This window comes from Vulpes lagopus, chromosome X, assembly GCF_018345385.1.
Source record: "Vulpes lagopus strain Blue_001 chromosome X, ASM1834538v1, whole genome shotgun sequence".
NCBI lineage: Eukaryota > Metazoa > Chordata > Mammalia > Carnivora > Canidae > Vulpes > Vulpes lagopus.
In genome coordinates, this window is record NC_054848.1 from 20342773 (window position 1) to 20359274 (window position 16502).

Here is a 16502-nt window from a genome sequence, read left to right on the forward strand (position 1 = left end):
ATTAACTAAGCAGAAAATTTAAAAGAACAAAGACAATAAAAGTAATGTTTGTTAGTGGTAGTTTGAGATATTTCAGGAGAGATGAGATGTGAAGAAAAGCAATGGCCATATTTAGAAAGCTGCCTCAAACCCAAGAGTATCTATTGAAGTAAACTTGATGACAGACTTTTTTCCTCTTCATGAATCATTGTATTCCTATAAAAGCGAAAATTCCTCTTCATCTAAACAAACGGCTTCCACATCTGTTTTCTTGGTTTCTCAAAAGGGTGTCTTTGGCTTGCATTTTTTTTAAAAGTGTTTATCTGTTTAAAATGAAATATCGTCAAAAGCAGTTTATACATCAAAATCCAAGTTGGTCTTCAGCTTCTAAGAATTAGTCAAGAATGATCTGGTGGTAATGGTGGTGGTATAGGGAAAAAAGAGAACACATTTTGTATTCTGCATTAGGTAAGTTCTCTCTTGCCATACTCTTTAAGTTTGTTGATTTATATTTAAGTTTACAGTATGCTCTTTGGGCTCCAGGGACTGATCAAGTAGTTAACTTTGGCATTGGTAGCATGTCCCAGTATTTTAATGCTCTGGGCTCCGAGTTCTGAAAATAAGTATTTTCCAAATTAGTAGCAGGGGAATTAATTTGTTAGTCCCATTGACTAAGAACTGACCTATAGTTTGATTTTTTTCTTTAATCCCATAATCAATTTTCCCTGCTCTGTCCCTAAGAGAAACACACTTCTAACTGGTTTGTGAAGTACCATCCGCGCCTTTCTGAAGCCCTTCTTCATTTCGCAGTCTCTTGTGAGTCTGTGTACCCTTCGGGGGTTTTGGTTTTATCTTTGTAATCTTCAGTCTCTTCTTGTGTGACAGGCCACCATGCCCTTGAGCCCATCCTGCCTTTTAAAAATAAAGAATGAGAAGCAGCTGAAGTGCCAGCTCTTTTGCAGCTGACAGGAATCTGATCTACTGCTTGGATTCTTTATCTGGGTACCGGCATGCCAGTGGTGTGTGGCTTGTCTTAGCCAGGCCATTCACAGTCACAAGGTTTAAGAGGGTGGGAGCAGAGGAGGTTGTCTTCAGGAGAAAGAAAGATCTTTTTCTGTATGTAAAAGTCAGGGAGAGAGAGGCTGTAGATCAGCACGTGCAGTAGGACCCTGTACTACACTGCCTAGGACTCCTGGCTGCTGAGTGCCCAGTGGGATTTCTGGGCCCCATTCTAGGCAGTTTCCTTTCAGGAGGTTGTGCGGGCCTACTCCCACCCCCTGAGCTACAGCTGTCTGTTCTGTCAAAACAGTCACTTGCTCCAAGGTCAAAGGTCCATGAGAACTGTGAGACATTTGATGTTATCAAAATCAAATTAGCAACAAAGGCAATTAATTTAATCACATATGACTTAGTTTCTCTCAAAGGGTGTGAAGAATGTTATTTGGAAACTGAGAGGAACCCCTCCTCCATAGCTGCTTTTTTTTTTTTTTCAGTTGGACAAGTATGAATCAGAACTGTTCACAAATGGCACCAAATTTGCCTTAAGAAAGAAAGCACTCCCTGCCCCCTCCCCGATGCAGGAGAGAGGCAGGGAGGCAGGAAAAGGATGGCTATGCAGGAGCTATAGGAGGCTCTTGGGGAACGAACTGATTGATGTTCAGTCTTTCTGTTGAGCCTGTCACTGCCTCAAGGAGGGGAGCCACTGCCTTTGGCTGTTGTGGTTGCTCATGAAAAGACAAGGTGCTCTCCCTTCTTTGACCTTGTTTGGAGGGTTAATACAATTATTTGTATTAGGCACCAGCCACCTGTTGGGATTGGTCTCGTTAAAGGTCAGTGTGTGGTGCCTGGCTGTCTGTGGCAGCCTGCATCAGATTTGCCAGTGGCCACTGGTTTATGTGACACCTGCCAATTGTGACAGAGAGAATGGAGATCTGATAGCTGAAAAGGGAAAGGAAGGTGCTGGAAGAGGAATAAGGGACCGGGGGTCCCACACAGCACCATTTACTGTGATTTGGATGCTGGTTTGTCTTATCTCCCTTTTCTCCTGCTGCCCCTTGGTTGAGCTGTGCCATCCATTTCTATGGATTCTGTCTGCATGCTGATGTTGCTTCAATTTATTAATTTATTGCATCTCTGTAAAGTATTGGATTTCTTACACCTGAAATTTGTCACATCCCCTCTGTCGAGCATCTTAGCTTCCATCTGTCTCCCTGTCCTCTCCATTCACATGTCCACAGGCATAGCATACTCATTAAAGGTTCCGAAACTGCCTTAAAGGTTCTCCTCCCCAACCTGTTCCCCTTCCTGGATTCCCTGTCTTAATGAGTGACAGCACGGTCCACTCAGTTGTTAAGCCAGGAACATTGGTATCATGCTTGACTCCTCTACCTCTTCCTTGTGCCCCAAATCCAGCCAGTTGCCAAGTCCTGTAGATTCCACTTTCTAAGCCTGTGACTGTCTACAGTGCAATAGCTGTTATGCTATGTAAGCTTCATTACTTCTCGCTGTATGCTGCCCCACCCCACCCCACCCCACCTCCTGGCTGATAGGTATTCTCCACATGTTTTAGAGCCAGAGAGACCTCTTTAACCTGTTGATCCAGTGGTGTCACTCCCGAGTTTAAAGTTGTTAATGTGGCTTACAAGGTCCTTCACACTTGAACCTTCTCTCCTACCTTCTCCCTACTTTCCTGAGCTTTCTAGCCTTAGCCATACTTTTTTTTTTCTTACTGCATAAAAACTTCTATAATTTTTTAAAAGTTTAGTGTTGTTTAGTCACCATCTATTTGATCCTCAACCAGCATTCTTCCTCCATCCTCCGTTGCCTGTTACTCCCTCTAGCTCACCTTCCCCTTATATACATTCTGCTTCTGTCAACTTTTCTCTGACTCCCACCCCAGGGTTCCCTATTCTGTGTGTGTGTATGTGCGCACATACATGTATAGGATTTTCCTGTCACATATTTGGTTCTCTGCTCCACTAGATGGTACACACTATAGAGGGGAGCGATCATGTCTGAATCATTTACTTTTGTGTTCCTTTTTACCTAGCACATGAGAAGTACTCAGTAAATACTTGGTGAGTGAACGAATCAGTTCCTTTTTGAGATTCTAAATGAAAGGAAAATTACAGTGCTTCCTACAGTTCATATCAAATTCTTGAGCTTTGGCCAGATTATACTCTTGCAGTGCAATGAAGTCCAAAAGTAAAGGTCTGTATTTTTTTTTTTAAGTCATGAGGAGCCAAATCTTGTATAGTCTTTGTATTGATATTTTATCTTCTTCATACTCTGTACCTCTGTCCTACATGACTTTTCTCAAACTGATACCTGTAACTTTCAGAATTTCTCTTTATTCTTCCCGGAGAAAATATAGAAGGTGATGAGATAGGGGGAAAGCTGATGGATAAATGGGAAGGCATTATTTGATTGATCCTTAAATATATGTATTCTACAGGCATGGCTGAACATGTGTCTGTAACACATGTATTTCTGGAAAGGTGAACACAATTATATTTCCATAAATCTAGATCATCTTTCTGTAAGATTTTTCTTTGAAGCAGGTACTGTCTATATTTTAATCATAACTAATGCCCAGAATCTGTTTTCTGAACTTAAAAATAAATGGGAGGGCAAAGGACAATGTTTTCTTTTTTTTTTTTTTAAAGAGTAGCAGTTCACTCTAGGAGAGCATATAGAAAGTATGATCAGTATAGAACAAAATATAGCATTTATCCTTGGTACTGGGCTAGGGAGTTGCCTCCTACCCCCAAGGTGTCGGGTTTAAAAAGTTCTCCCTCCTATGACCTTCCCTAAAGCAGAGAGTAATGATAAATTGTCCCATGGCTACCTTGTCACACACCATTCCCAAGAAGGAGCCTTCCAGAAATCACAAATGCTGTTACAACGGTGACAGCCACCCCTTGGCCACTCCAGCTTCCCGTTGACCTCCAGACCACTGCCTAGCTGCTCCACCAGGGTCGAGCTTTAGGCCAGGTACTTAGTCATGACAAGTGACAACCTGTTAAATCTGCCATTCGTGGGGGCTAGGAGCTCAAAGTTTTCTAGTCACATATTCCCATGACCTCAGTTATAACGAAAATGTTGCAGATTCTAGAAAATGCTAATGTCCTTTTTAGCTGTAAGTATTATCTTGATTGCAGTGCTTCACAATTGCCCAACTTCATTATCTACGCATAGCCAGTCTGACGCCTTCTTCTCAAATAGACAATTATGATCAATTAAGCACTTTCAGGCCTTATAGAATACTTAATTTTATTAGTCAATTATTTGTGCTTTGAAAGAGTTAATGGTAGCTACCCAAGCCATTATTAGAAATTAGTATGTCCCAAAATAGAAAGGCTATTTCCTTTGTGTATGGCACTGCAGTGGAAAATGCCAAGCATAGTTTTTACTGAGTTAAAGGGTGAGGGAAGGCGGAGTGGGGGAGAAAGTTACATGTAAATCATTTAGCCATTAACCTAATGGGTGGATTTATCAATCCTATTACTATAAGCCCTTTTCATTTCCACTGAGGCCTGGTGCATGCTTGATCCCACTAATGTAAAATTCATTCCGTCTAAGTGATTACTGAAGTAAGACACTTTGAGTCAATTTTAATCAGGGTGTGTGAAACTTGCCTGAGCGCCGATGTTCACTAAAGCGCGGACATAGTTTGGCCGTGTCTTAATTAGCCCCCCAGATGAGTTATGCACAGAGTCAATCAGGGAACCAAATCTGAGCCTTCTGACATGTCCGTGTTTTCCTGTGAAGGAAATAACACTGTAGAGGCTGAAAATATGCAGCTCCAAAGCAAGACGCAAAGACCTTTAAAGGGGGGTGTTTCTAGTCCTGTAGACAATATGTGAATTCTGAGAAATCTGAAAGCTTAATTCTTATGGCTAATTGGAGAATCTTCAATGGTACTTATATTTAAATGAGTTACAATTTCAAATCTGATGTAATATGTGGACCCTCTTCCTAGAAAAATGCATGTAGGCACACATTCAAATTTTTCCATACAGTTTCAGAGATGTTCACATTTCTTAACCTTAGGTTAATGTCTCCTGCTCTGGTTTCAATCTCGGTGTCTTAGGGTTGGGTATTTTTTGGAAATTTAGTATTTAAGAGTGTAGGCTTGCATTTGAACCCTTGTGTCAGTGAGTAGATTTGGCTCAAGTGTGCTTTTTAAGCCAGCTCTACAAGCTCTCCAGAGTCCTATGTCAGATATAATCCCAAGTATGGCAATAATGCACAGAAGTTCAAGTGAAACACAGGGGAAGGGGACGTGAGTTTCTGAACTGGAGATTGGAGTGGAGGAGGAACAGGGAGTAAGAATGTTGTGAAAGGAAGCTTTCTTTAAAGGTGAAAACGGTTTTTTACAAGTCAAAATGTAAGGTGGATTGTTAAAAAAAAATGCACAAGATGAATGAATCTTTGGGGGCAAGGAATTAGAAGACAGAGGAGAAGTGAACTTCTCGTTTCACATATTCAAAGTCATAGATTCTAGTTATTTTACATTTTTAAGTCAAAAATAGAACCTTGACACATTTTAGGGCAGTAATTGAGAGATACTCATAAATATCACTCAATGTATCTGTTAGGGAGGAGAAACCTATCAGAAAGCTTTGTTTATTCAGCGTGTTTTATATTCTTTACACATGAGCTATCAGAAGGTTTAGGTTGTAAATTATGGATTTAAAACAAAATCAGTTTATCTGGAAATGAGTCCTATGGGAGAGTTACACTTGCAGTCAAGTTTATAATTAATGGACCTTTATCACTGAGGTAGACCTTCATTTTTCTTGAGTGAATATTTGTTTATCTCACATGCACTGTGCTTGAAGGTGGAATTAAAACTGATTTGCTCTTCACTTCTTGCATGGAAAGAGCTAGCTTTTATTTTATTATTTTTATTTTTTTTAAGATTCTATTTATTCATGAGAGACACACACACACAGAGAGAGAGAGAAAGGGGCAGAGACACAGGCAGAGGGAGATGCAGGCTCCATGCAGGGAGCCTGATGTGGGACTCGATCCTGGGACTCCAGGATCACACCCTGGGCTGAAGGCAGGTGCTAAACCACTGAGCCACCCAGGGATCCCCAAGAGCTAGCTTTTAAATGCATACTCTGTGTGGGTTTACTTATTTATTTATTTTTTCTGTGTGGGTTTAATAACCACTTTCTGCAACCAGCTTTAGGGTTCTTTTGTTGTGGAGATGCACTTACAGTCCATGGCTTTGCTCTTCTCATGTTGGACCCCTTGGGTTTGCCTCCTTTTATTAGAATGTAAAAAAATAAATGTTTATTGAATTACTCCTATGTGCCAGGCATTGAGTCAGATTTAATAGCTAAGGCATGATCTCTGCTTATGATTTACTTATAGTGTCTTACTTATCTTTGTAGTAGAGTGGTGTGCTCTGGTATACACAGAGTACTTTGAGACCTACATTAGACTAACATACTCCTCACTACCATTTAGCAGGGGAGACCAGAGAGGTTGTTCTCATGGTGTAAAGTTCCTTGTAAAATAAGTAGACATTAAGTAACAATAATAGTTAACATTTATGAACTTATATACCAGGGACTGCAGAAAATAATTTACATGTGTTATATTTAATGTTCATTAAATGTAGCTGCATTGTAAGGAAGCTGTGGTTATCATCTCCATTTTACAGTCAAATGTTAGAGACACGGAGAGGTTATGTTGTGTGCCTGAGGTCACACAGCTTGTAAGCAGTGCTGTTATACTTTGAACTTAGTCTCTCTCAGGGTTCTCCAGAGAAACAGAACCAATTTGCCGGGGGGGGGGGTTCATATGGAGGGGAGATGGAGAGAAAGAGATTGATGGATTGATTGATTTTAAGGAATTGGCTCATGGGATTATAGGGGCTGGCAAGACTGAAATCTCAGAGCAAGTCAACAGGCTGAAGACTCAAACACACAGCACTTGAGTTGATGTCTACAGTTACCTTGGGGGGCTTCATTCCTTTCTCTCCTAAGGCCTTTCAAATGATTAGGTGAGATCCACCTGCATTATGGTGGGGATGATCTGCTATAATTTAAATGTTGGTCTCATGTAAACAAAACAAAACACCAAAAACAAGAGAACCTTCACAACAACATCTAGACTGGTGTCTGACCAAATAACTGGGTATCACTGGCCTAGCCCAGTTGACACACACAGCCTAACTTCTGAACCCACACTTTGGACCACTATGGGGAAACAGCATGTGAAAAGCACAGAAGCAAGAAAAAGAGCATGGCTTGTTCAGTGAACTCAAAATATCTCAGGAAGGATGGATTGAAGAGTGCATATGGGAAGCATTCAAAGGTGAGAATCATTAGATTCTCTTTACTGTATCATTAGAGCCTTGGGTAAAGCTAAGGGATTTGAAATTCATTGCAAAGTGTACATTTTATTTTAGAAAGGATGCTGGCAAAGTATGAGGAATGGTTTCAAAGGTAGTGATGCTGGAGACAGGTAGGCTGAGTGGTGAGGACTTGGAGGAGGAAGGGCACATTGGCAAGAAGATAGAATCTCATGTGAGACTTGTTAGCTCATTGGATTAGAAAGGAAGTCAGCCCTTCCTTTTAGTTCTAGGTTCTTGGAGGGGCCATTTATCCTTTTGGAGCCAGGGAGGGTTTGGAGGAGATGGATGGGGTTTAGAAGGAATTCTTATGGGACAGACAATGGAATATGGGTTTGGAGAGAGAAAATGCTGCCAATTAGCATAATATCACTGATTCCCAACCAAGGGCAGGTTTGTCCCCCCAGAAAACATTTGGCAATATCTAGAGACCATTTTGGCTGTCACAATTGGAGAGTCTATGTGCGTTCATGCATGCTACTGGCATCTAGTGGGTAAAAGCCAGAGACAGGCCCTCATGACCAAAAACTCTCCGGCCTAAAATGTCAGTAGTGCTGAGGTTGAAAAGTCCTGATGTGTGTGTGTGTGTGTGTGTGTGTGTGTGTGTGTGTGTGTGTGTATAGATGCTGTGTTTTTATATTCTCCTGTGTGTGTGGGGGGGAATCTCAGTAGAGGAATGTCAAATGTTTTAGGTATTGGAAATATACCCACCCACTTATATTAAGTGCATTAAGCTATATGCAGACAACTTGTGAGAGCCTATGTATTTTCTAGTTATTTTACAACCATATAGCCTTCGAAAGTTAACCTAGAATATAGATATATATATATTCTTGTAATGCCGACGGTCTTTGTTGGACGTATTTGTGCCTCCTTTTCCTAGTGCTAAAGAAGTGATTGTGTTTGAAGGACAAGACAACCAGATAGGAGGATAGAGGTGTTTCTGCTTGTCAAACTGGGATTCTAGATTTTTAGATCTGGGAGGAATCCTAGCCTCATTTTTTCTAAATGAGGATGCTAAGACCTAGAGAGGGAACCCAGATGGTTCGCAAATCACTCAGCTACTAATTGGCAGTTTAAACCAGTACTCACCTTTCAGACCCCTGGCTTTTCTTTAAACTCAAATTTGTATAATGTTTTATCTTTGCTATCTGTGTTTTCAGCCTAGAGTTCTTTTTATTCCCACATATCTCAGGGATCTGGGTGGCACTTTTCCCCCAGTTTTAAGGAAGGTAAAACTATTTTAAAGACAGTAAAAAACCCAGGCAGGAATGTTAGGTGGTAGAGACAGAAAGTAGGGTACTTATCAAATCCATAGCCTATGCTCCTTGAGCGTCTTATAGAGAAGACACACATCTAAGAATAACGGGAAAATAAGAAAAAGGCAGTAGAATATAATAAGGATGAACCAAATGTTTGACAAGTGGGAGAAGGGAGTATCACAGAGTCCTGCTCGGAAACTGCTGAAATTGGGACTAGGAAAACTTAGATAATGGTTGGATTACCAAATATCATAATATTTATATTTCTTGTACTTTTCTCTTCCCTATCCTTCAAAACCATTCATTTTGCTACCCCTGTTATGCTAATGTGTTTTTTAAAAAAACCTTTCCAGTTTATTTCTAATTTTATGTCATCAGTAACAGAAGAATCCTAAAGCCATTGAGATTTCAGTTGTCATTCTGTTCATGCATTATTTTTTTAGGATTTGACCTTACCCCAAATTTTCTTAACTTGTAGGATTTCTGTTGCATTTAGACCTGTGCTTTTGGAAAAGGAGCTTGAAACTTTTTTTTAACCACGGAAAATTGGTGTTTTCTTGCTTTCATTTAGTATTAATAAGCACAGTTTTAGGCTATAGTAGTGTCTAAAACCATTTCATAACATTTCAATGTATTGCCAGATACCCATATTCTATCCTGACAAAAAGTAAAGATCCCAGCTTTTTCCCAGCCTTGGTAGGAGAAGCTGTAAATGCATACGTCAATAGAAGTTGGTCTTAGGTCGCTGCCGCTGTTAAACCCAGCGTCATAAACATGCTCTTTCTGCTTAGTAAACCACATTGTGGGTGTATTCGTGAATACATTATTTTCTTTAGGAAAGAGTTTTTTAAAATATACTTTACATTTCCTTTTAGTCCCTACCGCCCTTCACCAGCCTTCAGAGGCTCAGATTGGGGTTAAAACACTTTTTCGTATTATTTTAATTACTGCTCTCCCCACCCCCAGCCCCACTCCTTTCCTGTTTCCCCCTCCTCTTTTCCCCTAACGGCACTGTTCTGCAAAGCCTGCAATGATTGATATGATGGCAGTGCTGTCATTCTTTTTAACCAAAAAAAAAGTCATTTTTGTTCTAGTTATTTTAATAGAGTCCCATTAAAGATGTATTGCTGACTGAAATATCGGCATGAAGGGCTCTCACTGAGCTGAGCCCAGGAATTAAGAAGTCAGGAAATCGGCTGCTGCATTGCAAGAGAGCCTTGTGTGACACCGAATCTCCTGATTGGGGAGATCATTACTGCTATTATGACTCGACTTGCGTAGGAATTTTAAATTCCATCTGAATGTCAGTAATAACCCTCTTAGCAAATTATCCTGAATAAAATCACGAAGGCATTTTATATAATAGGTGTTGAATTACTGGATAGATTTGCTAATTAAATACTCTTTGTTCTGCTGCAGTTGACATTACAGGGTAAGATCTTGAACAATTATTCTCAACAGCTGTACTTTGTTAAGGGAAAAATTAACCACAAAGTTTATTTTTTTACACTTGAAGTTGGCAGATTTTTGAAATGTGCTTGAAAAAATTCCATCATCCAATTGGTAATGAGTAGATAAATATGCAGGTGTTGCTGTGAAATCAGATAACTGCAGACTGCCTTATTAATGAATTTAGCAAGCCTTTATAGTCCTGTTTTCTAGCTGTTGGCACTTACAAAATGATTTTCTGTCAGAATGGGTAGCTTTAATATTAGGCTTGTCAATTTGAAGTGAACTTATGAACGGACATCTTGTAATCCCTGTACCTTGTGTCCAGTAGACTTTTCTTGATACCTGTGACTTCTTTTAAAAATGCATTTCCTTAATGGGGAAAATATCTGTGATTGTATAAGTTATTGACTGTTGGCTTCCAGAACATTCATGTGGTATGGGCTTTTTAACAAGGCAGTGAAACATTCTGAAGAGAAAATGAGATAGAAGGTCCAGCTTCTAGATCGAGCTCTTGACTAGTTCTGTTATTTTGGGTAAAATCACAGAGCCTAATTTTACTCATCTGTAAAATGGGGTTTGTAATACTGCCCACTCCTTAGGATTATTCATTCAGCATTTTACAAACACTTGTTAATAGCTCCTGTGCACCAGGCCCTCTGCTACGTACTAAGAATTTGGTAGCCCACAGGGTGTCTAATAGCTGACAACCCCCGGCCTTGCAGTGAGCAGTTTGAATCAAGGGTAGCTTTTGGGTGATCCTACTCATTAGCACTTGGGTAAACATTGGTCTGGACAGGGCACAATGGTACCCACCATGTAGAAGTGCTTAGTGAAGAAGCGTGAGAGGTCAGGTCAGCATGATTGTGGGTTGTGTCCTAGCGGATGGACTGAAGAGTTGACACACTTTGGGGAGGACCTTGAACCTGAAATGGAGCATACTCATCAGCTATTGAGGTCCCCTGGAAAGATGATGATAAAACTATCTTCAGAAATCAGTATAACCTCTGTGGAAAGCAATTTGATTATATTTACAAAACATTTGAACCCATATAACCTTTGACCCAGTAAGTCTTAGAGAGTTTATCTTGTTACTGGCAGATTATATGTATATGAGGATTATTTGTTGAAGTGTAGTTATAAAGGTTAAGATCAGAAACAACCTATATGTTTATTACTAGAACACTGGTTAAATAAATCATGATCGAGTTACACAGTGGAATACTGTAGAGTTATTAAAAAAGAATAAGGCAGCTCTTCGTACATAAATAGGAAATAATCTCTAAGATAAAGTATTAGGTGAAAAAAAGCAGCCGCAGTATAGTCTTTATGTTTTGCTTCATTTTCTACCATTTTTTTTGTGCAAAAGATCCAATACCAGGTTTCTGCAGACAAACAAAATAATTTTGGTAGCCCTCAGGTCATGTGTGGAAATGGTAGTGAGTTGGTGGCAGGAGAGAATTGAGGCAAGTAGTAAACGTGAACAATGAAGGTTGCCAGTACACGTTGGAGGTTTGCTCAAGGATGACATAGTAGATTTTGTTCGTGGTGTGAAAGAAGAGTAGAGGAAATTGGTTCCTGCATATACTGAGTTTCAGTGAAAGGTTGACAGGCTGCGTCTGAGGTATTTTACTTAGGTAATGGTTACCTTGTGGAGTTGTCTGTTGTGATGAGGAAGGCGAAGCCTGGTGGGGTAGAAGGGGCGGAGGGTAAAGAGAACTTGTGATGAGCAGTTCTGTCCTCACTATGATTAACTTGGTTGATCTCATTATTGCCCTCTTCCCGAAGGAATTGTCAGATAATCTCCCACAACGCATTTCCCTGTGATTTAGATGTTTAAAAGGGAAGGTGAAATGGAGGAGAGTGAATGTTTTTTAGGAGTTAACTGAATTCCAGGAAAGTAATTGGGATTACTTTGAGACCTATCAGTCATCTAGCAAATGGGGTTTTGAGCCCCTGTCATGTGTGAAGCCTAGAGTTCAGACATGAACTCTTATATAGGCCCAGACATGTGCTCTGGCCTCCAGGTGCTTGTGATCTAGTTGGAGAGGGGATACACTGTCAACTAAAAACTTTTCAGAATGGGAGTATCATGATTATCTTAGTCCAGTGGTTTTTAGCCCTGCCTGCTAATCACCTTTTTCAGGTGATTCCAGTCTATGGCTGTTATTAAAATCATTAATTAGCCTAATCCATATTCACCACCCCCAGGAAAAGGGCTTTCTTCAGTAAGAATATAGGACAATGAAGGCCTGAACAAAATTAGGAGACTGTAATAAAGGGGAATAGCAGTGGGAATGGCAAGTAAGGGGTGGATGTAAAAGATACTCTTAAAAAGAAAAAGATACTCTAAGTACAGGGTTTCTAGGGCTCTGTAATACTGTCTTCAGTCTGCAGCTATCTGGGCCTAGAGACAATCTTGTCTACACCTATTACCCGATCACTGAACATTTCCTGAGCCCCACCTTAGTACTGGGCACTGTGCTACCTCCAGAGAATATGTGAAGGTCTACCCTCTGCCTTCAGGAAATTTACAGTCTCTAGAAGAAATTTAAATCTAGTGTATATGCATTTATATTTTTGTACTTTTTAAGATTTTGAATACCATGTAGATAAGAATTACCAGATTTGAAATGTTCTGTTAAGCTGTTTTTTTTCAGCCACACAGATCTAGTTAAATATTAGTAATGAGAATAGTTCGCCTTTTTGCCATATCATAAAGAGATGTTTTTATTATGCGTATTCATTAAAGATAGATCTTTATATAAGTCTTAAGTAGATCTTTACAGTAGAGCTGCTTACATATCTCTGGCTAAGAACATAGAGGCCAATTTACTTTTAGATTATGTTGATATTACTGTTCTTATGAGGATTGTAGTTAGAAAACAATTGAAGAGCTTTATAATTTATGACCAGTCGTTGGGGTTATCTATCTCTATGTACTTAAGTTTATGGTTTTGTAACTATGTAATGCATTAATCTTGACTTTTTCTTTCATTTAGATTTTGATGCATACAAAAGAGATGGTACAAAAGGTAATGCTGAGCATTTTCATTATACAATGACTCTTAAATATCATACCTGGTGACGTTTTTGTATTCAAGGAAAATTGTAACCCAAACAGACTGGAAATGGCTTCTTAGGATGCCTAGTTTAAGATTATAATCCGTTCTAATGGATTATAGCTTTTTTCTTTTACTAACACTGATATGATCTAGCCGCTGCTTGAAGCCTATATGTGAGTGTTTCAAGCAAATTAGTAACAGTGCTAATTAGAGTTTACTTCCAGGCCTTTATACTGTATGTGCTCTAGTGTTTTTTGTTATGATTGATTTTTTTTTGGCACTCTTCATATTCTACTGAATACTGTTTGGAACTGTGAAGAATTTCATATGGATTTGTGCCCTTGAATTTTAAAAACCCATTATAACCCATTATGTTTCTGCTTTATAAATTGCCATGACCACTAAGCTTATGGTACAGTGGATAAATACAGACCCCCCGCCCTTCTTCCTAGTTTCTTATCCTCCTTTATGTTATTTAGTTCTATAGTTTGTGTCAGTTGAAACTATACATTTCCCTGGCCACTCTGCTCTCTGTCTGCTTTAAGAAAATTAGCTAGATTTTCTTAATGTGATAGTGGCTTTCTTTTCTGGTTTATTGGAGCTTATCTTTGATTGTACTCTGACAATATAGATAAGAATAAACATAGACTTTTGAAAGATCAATGTAATTTCTGTAGTATGGAAAATCTTGAGTTTCATTGTGTATGATGATCACTTTGTCTTTGTTGTTAATTTTTATAATTTTTGCTTTTTATTAGATGAACCTTGAAGTTATTTATGGAGATACTGATTCAATTATGATAAACACCAATAGCACCGATTTGGAAGAAGTATATAAATTGGGAAACAAGGTGAGATAATCTGATGAAATTAATCTGTTTTACCTACTTTTGTGAATTCTCTTTAAACATGGAACTTCATAAATTCATGTATGTGTACGTGTGCTCCTGAAAATAATAAACTTCATGATTCTCATTTCCTCATCCTCTTATTTTTCTTAACCTCTACTCCAGTTGTTTGTTTTTAAGGGTTAAATTCAAAGGAGAGTGTTTTTTTCCTTAAGTGATAAATACATTTTTACTTTGAAAACAGTCTGAGATGTTTTCATCTTGTTGCTAAGGCTGGTGTTCTTCTCACAGTTCCGGGATATTGGGCTTAGGCCTGGCTACAGTGATATCTCTGACTGGCTACTGTTTATCCTGGGTCTTGCGAGGGAGTTCACACTGCTTCACACCCTGTGATATACCCTGTGTCAACTTTCTGTTAAAACAAGAAAGCAAAAAAAAATTTTAATTTAAAATATGGGGGCATCTGGGTAGCTCAGTCAGTTAAGCATCTGCCTTTGGCTTAGGTCATGATCTGAGGGTCCTGGAATTGAGCCCCATGTCAGGCTCCCTGCTCAGAGGGGAGTCTGCCTCTCCCTGTCCCTCTGCCCCTCTCTCCTCTTACTCCTGTTTCCCCCCTCCCCCACAAATAAATAAATAAAATCTTAAAAAAATAAATTTAAAATATATGGTCATGTATATTCTTATCACATTATCATGCATGAGGAGAAATATATCTAGTAGTATTCAGATGGATTTTATATGCTGATATGGATAAATACCTATCTATGTACATGCATACACATTTATAATTTTACAAGAATACTTAAAATATATTTGAAAAGGCAAGTGGACATTTAAAAGTAATCATTTGTTGCCTCCTAATTGCAGTTTACAATTAGCAAGTGTTTCTTGAATACTTGCTATGTTAAGATCTTGTCCCAATAAACTAGAACTAAGATAACATCTTACAAAATAACAGCTTCCTGCCTTCTTCACTAATATGTGTGAAATATGACCTGTAGCCTTTGCCTGAGAGCAGGCCTGGCCTATTGTCCTCATATTGGACTTCAAAAAGCTATGTATTTTCCTTAGAGGTGATTGGCTGTGCCTTGATCCTATCAATAAAGAGCAGGTGACTGATTAATTTTTGTTCAACATATAGTTATTTCTTTATACGTCAGGTGCTTTGGGAGGTACAGAGGGATCTTAGACCTTTTTAAAAAAGATTTTATTTATTTATTTTGGAGAAAGACCATGTGCTCGTGTGGTAAGAGGGGCACAAGGAGAGAATCTCAAGCACACTCCACTCTGATCACAGAGCCTGATGAGGGCCACCCTTCCATAACCCTGAAATCATGACCTCAGCTGACCAAGAGTCCGACAATCAGCTGAGCCACCCAAGCACCCCTTAGACTTTATTTTTAGTAGTCAAAGTTTTACTTATTTTTAGCCACCTATTTGTTGGATTGTCTAATTTCTAACTCAGTAGTTTGAAGGTAAGTACATACGCATTTAGTTTACAGATTCAGAGACTATTTTATAATTTTTGTAAATTTCCTGGGGCAGACCCTGCCAATTCTGTCCTTTGATTGAGTGGGATGATATATTATTATTTTTTTTCATCAGTTTTTCTCCCTATGCTCTTTCAGTGGTTTTGCATCATACTCAACATAATACTGTGTTTTAGATCACCTGAGTAAATGCACTCTAATCTTGTGTGAATTCAAGTTCTGTTTAGATTAACTCCGGGGAATTTGTAGCTTGTTCATCTTCTTCCTGGTAGATGTTTGAGAAGCTAGTATTAATGATTTGAAATTTTCACAGGTAAAAAGTGAAGTCAACAAGTTGTACAAACTGCTTGAAATAGACATTGACGGTGTTTTCAAGTCTCTGCTTCTGTTGAAGAAAAAGAAGTATGGTGCTCTGGTTGTTGAGCCAACGTCAGATGGGAATTACTCCACCAAACAGGAACTGAAAGGGTTAGATATAGTTAGAAGAGATTGGTGTGATCTTGCTAAAGAAACTGGAAAGTGAGTTCAGCTTTCATTTTTGCTTTTTTAATTTGTCTGTAAAAACTTGGAGTATTAATGACCTAGAGAAGATTTGTAATTCTGCCAAGGGCGAGGACATAACTTCTTTGATGTTGTTATGTATTAATGCTTCTCATTTATTTGGAGTGGAATTTCCCAGGTAGATTAAAACTCAACAAAAGCCAAATTTGCTCAGTAAGATTACTTGCTGTAAGATACATCTTAGGAGCTATAACTCACAGTGAGGATGAAGCTTCATATCTTAGCTCCCTAAGGTGTTGGTTTCATTGATGTTGGCTTGTGTCAGTTTTATTTTGCTTTCATTTTCTTATTAGAAAGTGCCTTGTGTTGTGTTCCTGAATTGTTTTAGAGCCTCTTTAGGAACATAATTGTTGAAATTTTCCCCTGTTGTGGCTTAAATATTCTGGGATTCGTAGTGGACCACAGACTGAGACTTTGTTCCATCCATACCATTTGTCTGTAAAGATTCTTATGAATCTCTAGCAAAAAGAAAAAAATAA

The 16502-nt window shown here is 38.9% G+C and overlaps 1 protein-coding gene across 1 annotated transcript in view; it reads left to right on the forward strand.

Annotated features, from left to right (window-relative positions):
• Positions 1-16502, forward strand: part of POLA1 (DNA polymerase alpha 1, catalytic subunit) — a 308927-nt gene that overhangs the window by 100628 nt on the left and 191797 nt on the right. Inside the window, exons 27-29 of the mRNA XM_041742017.1 lie at positions 13062-13094; positions 13883-13975; positions 15776-15981. Of these exons, the coding sequence (XP_041597951.1) occupies positions 13062-13094; positions 13883-13975; positions 15776-15981 (332 nt within the window). The remainder of the gene's footprint in view (positions 1-13061; positions 13095-13882; positions 13976-15775; positions 15982-16502) is intronic.